The sequence below is a fragment of the Lepus europaeus genome, chromosome 5, assembly GCF_033115175.1.
Source record: "Lepus europaeus isolate LE1 chromosome 5, mLepTim1.pri, whole genome shotgun sequence".
In the NCBI taxonomy this organism is placed as follows: domain Eukaryota; kingdom Metazoa; phylum Chordata; class Mammalia; order Lagomorpha; family Leporidae; genus Lepus; species Lepus europaeus.
This window is the reverse complement of record NC_084831.1, coordinates 85,526,735-85,542,086: the sequence shown is the minus strand read 5'-3', so window position 1 is coordinate 85,542,086 and position 15,352 is coordinate 85,526,735. Positions and strand designations below refer to the sequence as shown.

The following is a 15,352-nucleotide window of genomic DNA, read 5'->3' as shown; positions in this document are numbered from 1 at the left end:
TACCCAGATTCCATCCTTTGATGCCTGGCGCATATTAAATCACAACCTGAACACCATTGCATGTTGTGTTTCTGCTGTTATGAACTTGATACGTTTAAGACACAGCTTAAACAGAAATGTTGCCTATGATTGGCAGATTGAAATTATTACTCCGGTGGCCAGATCATGTGAGAATTGGGTTCTTGCTATTTTGTATATCGGCCTGTTTTGTAATTCAACTTCTAGTGATCACTGCAATGATTCTCTTTATTACATTCTTTCTATCTTTCTCTCTATCTCTATCTTTCTCTCTCTCTCACTCTGCCTTTCAAATAAATAAAAATGGTTATTTTAAAAAATATGTGGGGACATGCTTAATCTCTGAGTTATTGGAGTGAGTCTATTAAGTGTGACAAGGAATATAAAAAAAAGTAAAAGCACATATTTTTCCATTTAATCAAGGTACAAATACTAAGTTCCTTCAGATTGCTTTCTGTTTTCACATACTTCGTTGCTTGAATGAAAACCATTAAAAATCTGTGCATTAAAAAGTAGTGGAACATTTGATCAAAAAATTACTTATTTGAGAGGCAGACAGAGACAGACAGGCAGATAGAGGGAGAGATGGGAGAGGGATGGAGCTCCTGTCCGCTAGTTCACTCTCCAAATACCCGCAACAGCTAGGACTAGTTTGGCTGAAGTCGGGAGCTGGGAACGGAGTCCAGGTCTCCCAATGGGTGGCAGGAACTAATCATTTGGGCCATCACCGTTGAGTCCCAGGGTCTGCATTGGCAGGAAGATGGAGTCAGGAGCTGGGGTTGTGCACTGACCCCACGTACCCCCAGTATGAGATGTGGGCACTTTAACTGGCATCTTAATTATTCCGTCAAATGCCTGACCCTCTCACAACTTTTTATCTCTGTTACTTAGCTTTGGGTAGGAAAGCATACCCCAAAGGGTATCCCCCACCCCCTGCCACAATATTATTTGCATAACTGTTCAAGATAACAAAAATGTTTCCTTTTCTGTTTTACCTGTTGTGGTCGCATACATGGAGCTGCTCTGCCCGGCCCCATCCTGGCAGCAGAAGGGTGGTCAGGGTATTTTTTCCCCCAAAGCAGAGGTGTGGCCTCAGAATCCTCTCTGCTATACCCTTGGTCCCAGCAGCCCATATCTTGGTTTAGTAGTTGGAACCTGTTTACTTTTCTTGACTGTGTCTTAAAGTTCAAGTTGAACCTGGTAGTGAAGTTAATGTTCTTTTTCTTGGCCGTACACCTCCTCAGAAGAACATGACAAGATGACTGTGTAACCGTTAGATGAGTCACATTTTATGAACAGCTTTTGTTGATTCTTTTATTCACCAGAAAACGTGTTGACTACTGCCAGATATTTGTGCTGAGCCTAAGGATGCAGGAATGAGTGTGACTCAGTTTCTGTCCTTGCAGAATGTCTTGGGGGGTTCACAATCACTGTGATGCCGTGCGGAGGTAGCGCCAAGAGCATTGTCTGTGTGTGGGATTGGGGTGAGATTTCACTGGAGGTTGCATTGTGAGCTGGATGCAGGTGCCCACCCAGGAACGTAGCCAGAATTGTGAAAAGCTGTGATGTGTTAGCGACATACAGATCTGCATCACGTAGCCTGTGCGTAATACTGAAGGATGACATAAATATGCCTGGAGTGTTCTTGGACTTGCCATCAGCAGTGGCCTGCTGAGGGCCCGGGCAGTGTCACTGCACCAGGAGATACGCACATCCAGGGCCTCTGCATTTCCGGTCTTCTGCCCACCGTGGCTCCCTGGGAAGGGCCGGCCAGGGTCTCTGCAATCCCTTTGCACTGCTCCCAGGATCCCTCTGGAAGGTCATGACCTGTAGTTTCATAAATACTCTAATGTTTACATGAGCTCTTGCTCCTCAACCCCCAACCCAAATTTAGTACCCAGTATTTTTCCAGGGCATTCAAAATATGGAGCGAAAAAGGGCAGGCTCATTTCTGCATCAAATTTCAGACTTTCACTTAGTTTTTAATTTTTTTTTCTTTCTGTGGTTGTATTGGAGTATTTTCAGATGCTCCCAGGGAATCCTGAACTGTGTCCTCGTGGAGGAGAGGGAGATTCATCTGGGGCTTGGCTGGCTGAGCCCCTCCCAGCACGTTTCGGTGGTTTCATGACCCACTGGGAAAGAGCTTGGTGCTGTTTGCCACAGCCCTCGACAGCCCGGGCCCCAGTGCTCCTCCAGACTGAAGAGCATGGTCAGTTGCTTCCCGGAGTCAGGGTGGGAACCCCAGAGGGTTGAGCTTCCTGGAATTCAGTACCAACTAATTGATTTTCCTTTAGAAATTCAGAGAAATAATAATAATAAAAAAAACCAACAACAAGGAAACAAGAAAATCTTAAAAATCTCCAAATCCAGCCACCCAAAAATATTTAAAGGAAATATTTTTATACCAATTCCCAAATGGTGGAAGACAAGCAATGGCAAATAAAATATCAGCTATGGGAGTTCTTCGGGCTGGAAGATACTTAACACGTGATGGCAGCAACTAAGGAAAAGCTAAAATATCACCCAGCAGCGACTTGCACTTTCCACATCCATAGGGTCGGGTGTGAGTTCCTAAAGTCACATTGTCCAAAGGGAAGTGCATTTTGAGTTTGGTTGTGTCCTGAAATGGGGGTGTGCCTCTCTGGGGGTCTGTGTGAAGTATGGATGCCAAGAGTCCCAGACTCGGGCTGTTCCCCGCGATATCTCCCTACCTCTGGAAAGGGCACGGCGGCTGATGGCTGTGTACCGACCAGCGTGTGACATCGTGGGTCTCAGTCACAGGTGCACTGCTGGAGTCCCTCGCGTCTCCTAGTGTAAACTGATTATCGAGCCATCGTTTCAGAGTGTTATTCGGTCTGGTTTTTGATGATAGGAGTCGCTTTGGTAGTACTGTGGATGACGTCATGCTGCATAGGTCCCAGGGGCTGCTCTGAGAATCAGAAATGCTGAGACGGAGCCTTGGTGACACATTAGCAAAACTGGACAACTGGTAGACTTTCCTATCAGCCGCATCACTCACTTTGCTTTCGTTTGTTTTAACAAACTCCAGGAATAGAGCCTCTAACCAATGAGGAATCTTTTGAAATCCATCTAGTAGAAATGTCTTATGTCTGTACTGTGAATTCCGGGAAATTCAAAAAGAATTTTTCATGCAGCTTTTTTCCATACAGAGCGCAAAGTTTTTTTTTCCCTTCCTGTAAGTAGAAATTCATTCTCATAAAGTGATTTATAGAGTCGAGACAGTTGTGTATAGTTTTTGCTTATCAAAGATAATCCTTGGAGAACTAAGAAGCCTTCACCATACAAGGCCCAGAGAGTGCTGTCCTTGTTTGCTGGTGATGATGTGGGCAGGCACTGGCTTCCTAAATGGGAGATAGGGAGGCTGCCTTTCCACTGGGGGGTTGTGTGCGCCTCGCAGCTGGCCTTGACTTTGGTCAAAATTGTGTTTGGATTCTCTCTCAGAAAATATTTGCTTTTAATTTCTTTATGAAATTACATCTAGGGGGTGGGTGTTTGGCCTAGTGGTTAATCACCTGCGTCCCACACGGCTCACGTGATTGCATTCCAGCCACCCACACGGGGGACCTAGATGGTTGCTGGCTTCAGCCCCGGCTGGGGGTCATTGCAGGCATTTGGGGAGTGAACCAGCAAATGAGAGCGCTTTCTTTCTCCCTCTGGCTGCCTCTTAAATAAATAAATAAGATTATGTCTAGTACGTTTGTTGAAGTACACAGATAAGCTCAGAAGATTTATTGTAAATAGATGATCTAGAACAGATTAGGCCAGTTAGCCTTCCTCCAGTTAGGGGACAGTGTCTACATGTGGGATATGACAGATAAGACTTATTTGTATTTTCTCACACCCTCAGGAAGACTGAACATTCAGCACAGTTTGAGACAAACATGATGGGAACAGGAACTCCTGACGAGGCTTCATGGATCAGTGTGTGGCCAAAGACTGCATCTCAGGAGTTCACTGAAATCCCAGGGACTGCTTGTGAAAATTTTCTGGTTCTGGGTTGTCATCTATTAAGTCTTTCCTTGAAAGAATGATAGCTTAAGACTAGGCATATAACTTCTAGTTTAATTAGATTGGGCCATATTGTTTCCATCTCTGCCACTAGAATTTTCCTGTACTTTTACAACGAATATTTAGAAATATTTAGAAACCTTAGCTGGGGTTAGTGAGCACTTAACCTGGAGTACATGGGTCATGCAATGGCCATGTTTTCCATGTGTGTTCCTGGCATTCTCTGTAAAACTTTGTGTAACATGTGCTCTCTCTGTGTGTACACAGGGCGTTCATACTTGAATTAAGTTTTCAAACACTCTAAGACTCCCAAAGATGAACGTAGAAGCCACATCTTAAAAATTTTTATTTTAAATAGTTTTAATAGATTCAATGTAGTTTGTATATGCAATTCTAAGAACATAATGGGGCCAGCTTGTGGGATAGCAGGTTAAGCCACCGCCTGCAGTACTGGCGTCCCATATGGGTGCCGGTTTGAGTTCTGGTTGTTCCACTTCTGATCCAGTTCCCTGCTAATATGCCTGGGAGAGCATTGGAGAATGGCCCGAGTCCTTAGGCTCCTGCACCCACATCAGAGACATAGAAGTTCCTGGCTCCTGGCTTTGGCATGGCCAGCCCCAGCTATTGTGACCATTTCGGGAGTGTACCAGCAGATAGAAGACCTCTCTCTCTCTCTCTCCCCCTTTCAAATAAATAAAAAACAAACAAAAATAACGATATTCTCATCTTCCCTCCCTCTCTCTCTCCCACCCTCCATCCTTTTCCCTTTCTTTTTTCAGTTTTTGAGTTACCACATTTAACTTTACATTATAGTAAAAAGGCTTAATAGTTCACCAATTAGGAAGTTTAACAAGTGAAAAGCAAAAAGACCCTAGTTTAGTGAGAATATAGACAATAGCTATAAACAATAATTGAATGGAAAAATTAACATTTCTTCCATACACAGTAAATTTTAAAGTAATCACAGATCATTAAAACCATAGTCGTGTAGCATTCTTAACCATTGGTTTGAGAAAGGTATAAAACTGTATTTGCAGTAATACTGATAAGCACAGATGGTTCTTTCTTTATTTTATTTTTTTTTTGTGGTACCTGTATTTCTGGTTCTGGCTTATTTCGCTCAACCTGATGTCCTCTAGTTGTGTTCATTTTTCCACAAATGGTAGAATTTTGTTTGTTTTTATAGCTAAATAATATTTCATTGTAAATATATACCTCATTTTCTTTATCCATTCATCTGATGATGGACACTTCGGTTGATTCCAAATGTTGGCTATTGTGAACAGTGCTGCTATAAACATGATGGTGCAGGTATCTCTTTGATGCACTGTGTTCAAATCTTTTAGGTATATGCCCAGTGGTGGGGTTGCTGGATCATATGGCAAGTCTGTTTCTAAAGAGAATCTCCACACTGTTTTCCACAGTGGCTGCATTAATTTACATTCCCATCATCAGTGTATAATTGTTCCCCTTTCCCCACATCCTTGTCAGCATTTGTTACTGTCTGTGCTTTAGATTTTAGCCATTCTGACAAGGGTGAGGTGATGATATCCCATGTGGTTTGGGTTTACATTTCCTTGGTGACTAATTATGTTAAGCATTTTTTCATACATTTGTTGGGTATTTGTATGTTTTCTTTTGAGAATTATCTATTGAAATCCTTTGCCCATTTCTCAACTGGATTGGCTGATTTTTGTTGTTGAGGTTTATTATGTTGCTGATATATTTGGGATATTAATAATTTGTTGGATAGGTGGTTTGCAAATATTTTTTCCCATTCTGATGGATGTCTCTCAACTTTATTGATCATTTCCTTTGCTGTGCAAAAGCTTCTAAGTTTTCTATGGTCCCAGATGTTTTGCTTTCATTGTCTGTGCTTTGGGGGTCTTGTCCAAGAAGTTGTCCCCTATGCTAGAGAATTGGAATGTTTCCCCTACATTTTCTTTTAGCAAGTTCATAGGCTCAAGTCTTAAGTTTAGATCTTTGATCCATCTTCAGTTGATTTTTGTACATGGTGATCTTTGTACATATGCATCTAATTTTTGTACATATGGATCTAATTTCATTCATACACACACACACATCTAATATCCAGTTTTTCCAGCACCATTTGTTGAAGAGGTTATCCTTACTCTACTGTATGGTCTGAACACTTTTGTCAAAAATCAGTTGATTGTATGTGGATTAATTTCTGGGCTGTCTATTCTGTTCCACTGATCTGTGTATTGGTTTTTATGCCAGTGCCATGCTGTTTTAATTACTATAGCTTGTAGTATGCTTTAAAGTCAGGTATTGTGATGCCTTCAGCTCGATTTTTCTTGTTCAGGATCGCTTTGGCTATTCGGGGCCTTATGTTACTCCATATAAATTTTAGGATTACAGATCCTATGTCTTTAGAGAATAGTCATTGTCCATTCATCAGGGATGCATCCTCCTTTAGCCACATGGCCCTTCATCTTTAGTTCCTTATTATTTATGAAGCCCATAGTAATACTTGTACTTTTTTGACATTGCATTGAGGGTCAACTCATTAAACAACTGTTGGGATTTCTAAGCTGTAAAGTATTGAATACCACTGGTGTCATTTCTCCTTGGGATGTTTCTTTGCTGCACTCTGCCTCAGCTCTGGTCTTTACATCATAGTCACTGGATAATCTACCCATGGAAATCTTGAGCAGGGCATTCTTAAGTTGGTAACTATGGTCTATCCTGGGCTCCATTGGATCCCTGAGAATTTTCTTTTTTGTCTGTCTGGGAGAAATTAGGCAACTTAGCCAGGGATTCTTTGAGATATTCTGGGTATGTTCTCCCCACATTTCTGGGAGCTTTTATTTGAGCAAGATTTACTCGAATATGGGCAGTCCAAAGAGGAAGGTTGCTGAGGGATTAGGTGAGCAGGTGCTTGCAGGACTCTTTGGCTCTCCCAACTTTTTTTTTTTTTTTTAAAGAGTAGTGAGTGATTTTCTTTTAATTTCCCAATAGTAGTGTGAATTCTTCATTTGCCAGATGGCTCTTGGGGCTTTGCCTCCCTCAACCCCCCTCTCCCACCACAGGCCAGAGATTCATCTTGGCCAGACACTGCCGCATGCTGAAGAACAAGCCATTTCCAGGAAGGCTGCGAGAGCTGTGGCTCCTAGAAATGGTCCCTTGATTGTATGAGCCAGGCCCTGACACGTTGGACCATCTGGAACATTTTGGACCTGAACGCCAGCATCTGTCTCATGCGTCTTTTTCTTTTCATTTCATTTCATAATCTTTTTAAAAAAAATATCTGGGTATTTGCCATGCATATTTGTTAGTGTTTTGTACTCCTGCTGCGAGCCCGTTTACTGACACATGGGGCTTGTGTAAGAGGGTTACTTTGCAGTTTTCAAGTACTCTAAACAAGGCATGGACTCGGCGGTGCATGTGCTGTGTGTAGCTTGCATAGCACTGTTGAGTTAGAACTGCAGTTTGAATCTTTGCCTCTGCCGTCTTTATGCAGCCTCTTTGTTTTCAGTGACCATCAGTCTGCTCATTTTGAGATGTGAGCAGCTCCAAAATGTGTGACTGAGGAACTCGTTGTTTTGCTGTACCTGTGCTTTCTAGCACAGCTCATCTGGTATTGTGATTTTACCCTATGCTTAGGTCAAATATAAAAATGATTTCTGGCTACATGCTAGGCTGAGACATTTTGAGGATTACTTGTGTTTGTGTATTTTCCTGCAAACTAAATAGCTGAATCCCCTTGAACTATTAGTGCTTCAGCCTTTTTTATCTCTTAAATAGCATATAAATTTATTAATACATTGTGACAAATCAATCAGTATTTTTTATCATCTATGCTATATTAAGCACAGTATTAAATGTAAGGCACATGTTTGCCCGTAGTCTGCTCTGGGAGTTAAGACATGCATACTCAGTAATTAGCAATCAAGATGCTATCATATAGCTCAGTGCAAATCTCTCATAGAGTAATGCATTTTTGTGCATTGAAAAGCAGAGAATTAAAACCTTTTGTTGACAATTACTAAATGCCTCTCATGTGCCAAAGAGTGGGTTTCAACAGATAAGCAAAGTTTAATATGTAATTTATCAAAGACCCAGGAACATATTGTAATAATGACATTGGGTACAGGCAGTTCCGCGAAAAGAAGGTGGAAAAACACGATATCAAAGAAGGCCATCTTCCAGTCATTCGCCAAGATGACAGACACAAAGGGGAAAGAGGAGAGGCACCCGATCCGTATTCTCTGGGGCTTTTAGAAAACATGGAGTTTTTCCTTTGGCCATGCTTGTGCACATTTACAAAGAAGGTGACATTGTAGACATCAAGGGAACAGGCACTGTTCACAAAGGAATGCCCATAAAAGTTACTGTGGCCAAACCAGTAGAGTGTGCAGTGTTACCCAGCATGCTGTTGGCATTGATGTAAACAAACAAGTTAAGGGCAAGATTCTTGCCAAGAAAATAAATGTGCGTATTGAGCACATTAGACAAGCCAAGATAGCTTCCTGAAACATGTGAAGGAAAATGATCAGAAAAAGGAAGCAAAGAGAAAGGGACCTGTGTTCCACTGACCGCCAGGCTGTACCGCCCAGAGAGGCCCACTTTGTCAGAACCAGTGGAAAGGAGTCTGAGCTGCTGGAACCCATTCCCTGTGAATTCATGGCATAATAAGTGTAAAAAGAAATAAAAGACCTGGGCTGTAAAAAGCAAAACAGAGTGGGCCAGCTGCGATCAGGAAAATGCGAGGTAGCCGTCAGCACAGCGTCCCTGATGTGGTATGAACTCAGCTCGCGGCTCTGGACCGCGTACGCCTCGGAAGGAGTGTGGCTGAGATGTGCTATTATGCCTGCTGTCTCTCAGTCTTGTCTTTCCAGCCCAAGTCCTTTGTTGTCCTTGCCCTCCCTTGTTACTTTATAGTGATCGTTGCTGAGTTCCCTCCGCTGTCCTCTGTAGTTCTCGGGTCATGGCTCACCCGTCTGTATAGAAAGCCAGCATGAGATGTGCTGCATGAAGGCATCTGGTCAGTTTCCCTTGCACACCCTTTTGCTGTCCTGTGTGTGTGTTGACTGACCTTGGCTCCTGTGCTCCAGCAGGACCTTGTTAAGTCTACTTTTTCTGGCTCTGCTCACAGGTGCTTCCTCCTCCTCTTCCTCCTCCCTCTCTCCCCCTCCCCAGTTCTTTAGTGAATGGGAGTGTTCTATCCCTGGGAACTGAGTCATGTTTTTACATATATATATATATGTATATATATATATATATACACACACACATATGAATATATATAAAATAGCCAAATAGACATTTTATCATAAAAAATGGCCAAAGATTGACAATGCCATCTAGTTCACCCTAACATATGAAGGAACTTTAAGAAGTTTGTGTAAAATATAATTAGAAAAAAGTTTATTTTGATACAAAAAAATTTGGAAATCCATGTGTAGTTTTTCCTAATATGCACTTTCCATGAACCTTTTGAAGACCCTTCATGTCTTACTCATAGAATCTGAACTAGCGGGGCTGGTGCTGTGGTGCAGTGGGTTAAAGCTGTGGCCTGCAGCACCGGCAGCCCACATGGGCGCCTGTACAAGTCCAGCTGCTCCACTTCTGATCCAGCTCCCTGCTAATGTGCCTGGGAAAGCAGCAGAGGATGGGAAACCTGGAAGAATCTCCTGGTTCCTGGCTTCGGATCAGCTCAGCTCCGGCCGTCGCGGCCATTTGGGGAGTGAACCAGCAGATGCAAGATTTCTCTCTCTGCCTCTCTCTGTAATTCTTTTGAAAATAAATAAATAAATAAATAAATTCTTAAAAAATAATCTGAACTAGCTTATAGCTTGTTTCTCTTAACAGCAAGTTGTGAGGTGGAACTCCAGATGCCACTCTGAGTGGTATTCAGGGAAAGCCAGTGCTAAGATGTCTCTCCTATTTCTGTTGCTGCCTAGGTCACTCTGCACCTGAATCCCATCTCCTCAGTCCACATCCACCACAAGCCTGTCGTGTTCCTGCTGAATTCCCCACAGCCCCTGCTCTGGCATCTGAAGACAGAGAGACTTGCTCCTGGGGTTGCCCGACTTTTCTTGGTAAGTGTTTAAAACCCTTGCACACTGATCCGTACAGAAGGAAATAGAGACACTAAAACTTTGCAAGGCTTTTGCAAAAGGCTTATTTTCCTTGAAATAATCTCACCGCCCAAAGAGGGTTGAATTTGGAGTACAAGCTTAGTGGTATTTGGAAGCATAGATCAGCATTCACAGAAAGCAAATGCTGCCTGCAGTTCATTTTCTGCGGCGGGAGAATCAGGTCTACTGTGCACATCAGAGCAGGGACCCACAGTCGTACCCTGTGTGGCCTGGGCTTCGGTTTCAGCTCTGAGACCCCCCCTTGTGGCATCAGGAACACTGTAAATGTTGTAAATAGCCGCCGGGTGTGTGGTCTCTGACCACAAAATAAATATGCACAGCCCGTCCTATTTGTATATAACACGGGCCTAATTTCTGATATGAGGATCTGTTTGTTGAGAAAGTGACACAGTGAGCTCCACAATGAAATCATTTGTATTTTATTAAAAAAAAGCTGGAGCCCAGCTCTTGTGGAAAGATCCAAATATTACCTACTATTTGTAAATCATGTCCCTTTGACTTTGCCAAAACATTCAAGTTTGCTAGTTGTGGAGAAATAGATGGGTTGTTTGGATGGAATTTTTGTAGTATGATATCATGTCTGATGATGAGCAACACTGCAGCGTGGTAGTGATAACTCACATTGTCTTTGGAGACAGCTGCATGCCCGTGTCCCCATTGCAGCCCCGGGCTTTTAAACCTTGCTTGTCCACAGGCCTTTCACAGTGGAGTCCTTGGTTAAGGGTTTTCTTCTTGCCCAGGGAATAAACTTTGCCTATCAATGACTCTCCAGAGCTGTAGTTTTGTTTCTCCTGTATTTTTAGAGTACTTTTAAAATCTCAAAGGCACCCATTGAATAAGTAAGTCTCCACAGTCAATACAGTTAGTTAAATGAATAAAGGGGTTGGCGTTGTGGCATAGCAGGTAAAGATGCTGCCTGCAACAACCAGCATCCCTTTTGGGCGCCAGTTAGAATCCCAGCTGCTTCACTTCCTATCCAGCTCCCTGCTAATGTGCCTCAGAAAGCAGCCACAGGTGACCCAAGTGTTTGGGCCCTGCCACCCATGTGGGAAAAGTGTAATAAGCTCCTGGTTCCCAGCTTCCGCCTGTCCCAGCACTGGCCACTGTGGCCATTTGGGGAGTGAACCAGCGAATGGATCTCTCTCCTGTGTATGTGTCTGTGTGTATTTCTTCTCTCTCTCTCCAAGTCTGCCTTTCAAATAAATAAATGAATCTTAAAAAAAAAAAAAGAGTAAAAAGGAGAGAAGGGAATGTCCCTCTTTATAGTATAATGTCAGTAAATAAATATCTGAAGAATGGTGGAGTTAGACAGTCATCATTTTGCAACCACCTAGTAAAAGTTGATCAGGCAAGAATCATCAACCTATAGGATGCTTAATCTATAGGATGTGGAGAGAGTCAAAGAACAGCATAGTTATATATTCTCCAAGAATAAAAAAACTAACTATGTACAATGGTGTTACTCATTAATACCTTAACCCAGGTGATCAAAGTTAACAGCAGAGACATGGTATGCTTGCAAATGAGAAAGGATACAACATCACTTATGTAGACTTCTAGGCCAGAGATGTGTATGATCTGAATCAGTCATGAGGAAGCACTGGACAAAATCAAACTGAGTGGGAATGGGGCCAGTGTTGTGATGTAGCCGTTTAAACCACTGCCATCCCATATCAGATCACTGGTTCAAGTCTCGACTGTTCTGCTTCTGATTCAGCTCTTGCTAATGTGTTTGGGAAGGCATCAGAAGATGGTTTAAGTATTGGACCCCTGCCAGCCACATAGGAGACCAGTATAGAGTTCCCGGCTCTTGGCTTCTGCCAGGCCAGCCCTGGCTGTTACAGCCATTTGGGGAGTGAACCAGCAGATGGATAATCACTTCCTCTCTGTCAATCCCTCTGTCTCTGTTATTCGGCCTCTCAAATAAATAAAAACATCTCAAGAAAAAAAGGAAAGAAAAGAAAAGAAAAAGGAATCAGCAGTCACGTGGATAAGTCTGACGTTGACTGGGAAAAAAACAAATTGAGTGACATTGTGTAAAATAAAATAATAGACCTATGTTCTTCAAAAATGTCAATCATGTCTGAAAGATCAAAACAAATGTAATTATAAATATATAAATAAAATGCTGGGATGACTTTTTTCATATATATGTATACATATACATATACATATACATACACACACACATATATAAAAGGTTGAGATGCCTTCCAGATTAAAGGAGACTAAGAAAGCACATGGAATTCTGAACTGGATCCTCTTGTGTAAGTGATGAGTTGCTATGAAGGACATTATAGGGACATGGGTGAAATTAGAAGTGACCCTAGAAAGTATTATGCCACTGTTAACAGTTTTTGAATTTGACAGTTGTACAGAGGTTGAATAAATTCTTAGGAAACCTACATAATACCTTAAGTGTTATGGGGTAAAGGGTCAGATAATTCAGGAAAAAGTGATGTATAGAGAGAATAATAAAGTGTTGATATGTTAAAAACTGGTAAATTTGTCCATTTGAATTCATTTCAAAATAAAATATTTAAAAATTCAAAAGATACATTTGGGGCCAGCGCCATGGCTCAATAGGCTAATCCTCTGCCTGTGGCGCCGGCACACTGGGTTCTAGTCTTGGTCAGGGTGCCAGATTCTGTCCCGGTTGCCCCTCTTCCAGGCCAGCTCTCTGCTATGGCCCGGGAGTGCAGTGGAGGATGGCCCAAGTCCTTGGGCCCTGCACCTGCATGGGAGACAAGGAGAAGCACCTGGCTCCTGGTTTCGGATCAGTGCAGTGCGCCGGTCACAGCAGCCATTGGAGGGTGAACCAATGGCAAAGGAAGACCTTTCTCTCTGTCTCTCTCTCACTGTCCACTCTGCCTGTCAAAAAAAAAAAAAGATACATTTGGGAGGTGGGTATTACTAATAACTTAAATTGTAGCCTTTTCTGAGAATTGAAACTCCTACTACTTCTACATTAAAAAAGCCAATGCCAAGGCAGGCATTGTGGTGCAATGGGTTAAGCCATCACTGGGAGGGCCACATCCCATATTGGAGTGCTGGTTGGAGTCCTAGCACCTTTGCTTTTGATCCAGCCTCTAATGCACACTAGGAGGAGACAGCAAATGATGACTCAAGCACTTGGGATCCTGCCACCCATGTGAGAGTCCTAGTTTGAGTTCCAGTCTCCTGGCTTTGCCCTGGCCCAGTCCTGGGTGTTGTGGGCATTTGGGAAATGAGCCAGTGGGTGGGATATCTCCATCCCTTGTTCCTTCCCTTTGCCCCTGTCTCTTTCTCTGTGCCTTTCAATTGGATGGAAAAGAAATAAACATTTAAGAAGGCCAAGAATCAGTAATTATTTAGTTCTCATTATTACCAGTACATTTATTTCTCACTTAGTACATTCAAAGAATTGTACTAAGTGCTCTAATACTTTATCTCATTTATTTCTCACAATGACCCTATGGTTCTAAGAATGGTGCATTTACACCTTCTTATAGATGAGGAGCTGAGACGTAGAGATGCTAAGTAGTGGTCCAAATCATGGGGCTATTTACTGGCAGACTTGAGACTGCAACCCAGCTAGGACCTATTCTACAAGCTTGTGTGCTAACCTGGCTCCCTTCATACTCACGAGCGTACTTCAACAAGGAAGTTTGAGGACAAAAAGAAAAAATGTTGACATGAAATGCATAGTTTTTTTAATAGTACATGTTTCCCATCAACATTTTGAAGACTTTCCCATCAGCATTGTCAATCTTCTGTAATTAAAGTTATCTGATGATGAGATCAATGGCTGTGATCATTAAGTCCTAGGTACAGCATACCTTCATACCGTGAGCTGGACCAGCCAATTCCTTAGAAGCTGGCTAGGCATAGCTATTCAGATTAGTGAAAATTTCAAGTCCAGTCCCTTGGTCACACTCTATCACATTTCAGGTACTGAGTAGCTGTGTAAGGAGAGAAGCTACCATGAGGAAGAGGTTATGAGCAAAGGCTTTGACTGCCGTGGTTTGAATCTGGACAGCCACTTTGGACAGATTAATCTCTCGAAGCCTGATTTTTTTCTCAGTTGTAATATGGGAATAATAGTAGTTCCTCTGTAGCAGTATTACCTTGACTAAATAAGATGACTTGCAAAGTGCTTACTTAGTACAGTTCCTGGCACTGATCACTCATACACATCACCCACCAGTGCTGCTGTAAAGAACATACGGGAAGGGTGTTGAATTTACATTTGCAGTTACAAAATATCTGGCTTGTCTGGCTCCAAAGTGAAAGAAATTCCTGCGTCTCCAGGCTGTGGGTCCAGGTGAAAAGTGTGGGCTGCATATGAGTTGTCCCTAACACTTTCTGCATTTCCTCTATCTGCCACTCCTGGAGTTTTCAGGGAAAGTACCTGCCTCCTTGTTATTATTTATTTGCTTCAGTTTTGTTTAAGAGCTGGAAGAAGTGCTTCCTGGCCATGAGTTTAAGATACACTAACAAAAAAGGAGACAGTTTTAGGAAACAATGTAACATCAACTATTTGGAGTGGACCCCATGTGAAAACATAGTGGGTCAAGTGATGAACTTAAAATCACCAACCAGGAAAGCAGCATTGGGAGAAGTCAGGGATTTAAATTCCAGGCCACCTGAACTCCGCTGTCCTTGGGGAAGAGGGCTTGCTCCCGTCTGCACACGTCTTCATGGGCTCAAAGTGGCAGTGGAGCATCTGGTGTTCATTCAGGTTCTCCCATGAGATGACGAGATGACGAGTGATGCAAGCTCTCTCCCAAGCTGGCAGCTCTCCCTGGGCGGGCTCTGCCCTTCCTCTCTGTGGCCTGAAATGAATTTCAGTGTCTGCTCATCCCCTTGACAGCACTGGCAGCAGAGGGACCGGTGAGGGATAGAAAACCAGCAGCATGTTCTGTTTATCCACTTATTGTAGTTAAGAGTTGAAGTTTAGGGGTAAGATAACTACGTTGTTTTACCTAAAGTGTTCATCAAACACTTCAGAAGGGCTGGGATGTTTGGAAGCCGAGGCTTAGCCATGCTGCACTGTCTGCTCCAGGGTTACCCAAAGAGCTGAGGGGGTTGATATGGGTCTTCTTACTCAGGCCACCTTGTGTGTGTCCTCATCTCTTCCCTGAAACGCTGCTGAAAGATTTGCATTACTGTCCTAAATCTGCCTCTACTGTCCAGGTAGA

General features: G+C 42.8%; 1 protein-coding gene across 1 annotated transcript in view; it reads left to right on the top strand.

The window, feature by feature from the left end:
* TGFBR3 (transforming growth factor beta receptor 3) overlaps positions 1-15,352 on the top strand; it is a 213,319-nt gene that overhangs the window by 129,128 nt on the left and 68,839 nt on the right. The window contains exon 4 of the mRNA XM_062191725.1: positions 9,975-10,112. Coding sequence (XP_062047709.1) covers positions 9,975-10,112 — 138 coding nt within the window. The remainder of the gene's footprint in view (positions 1-9,974; positions 10,113-15,352) is intronic.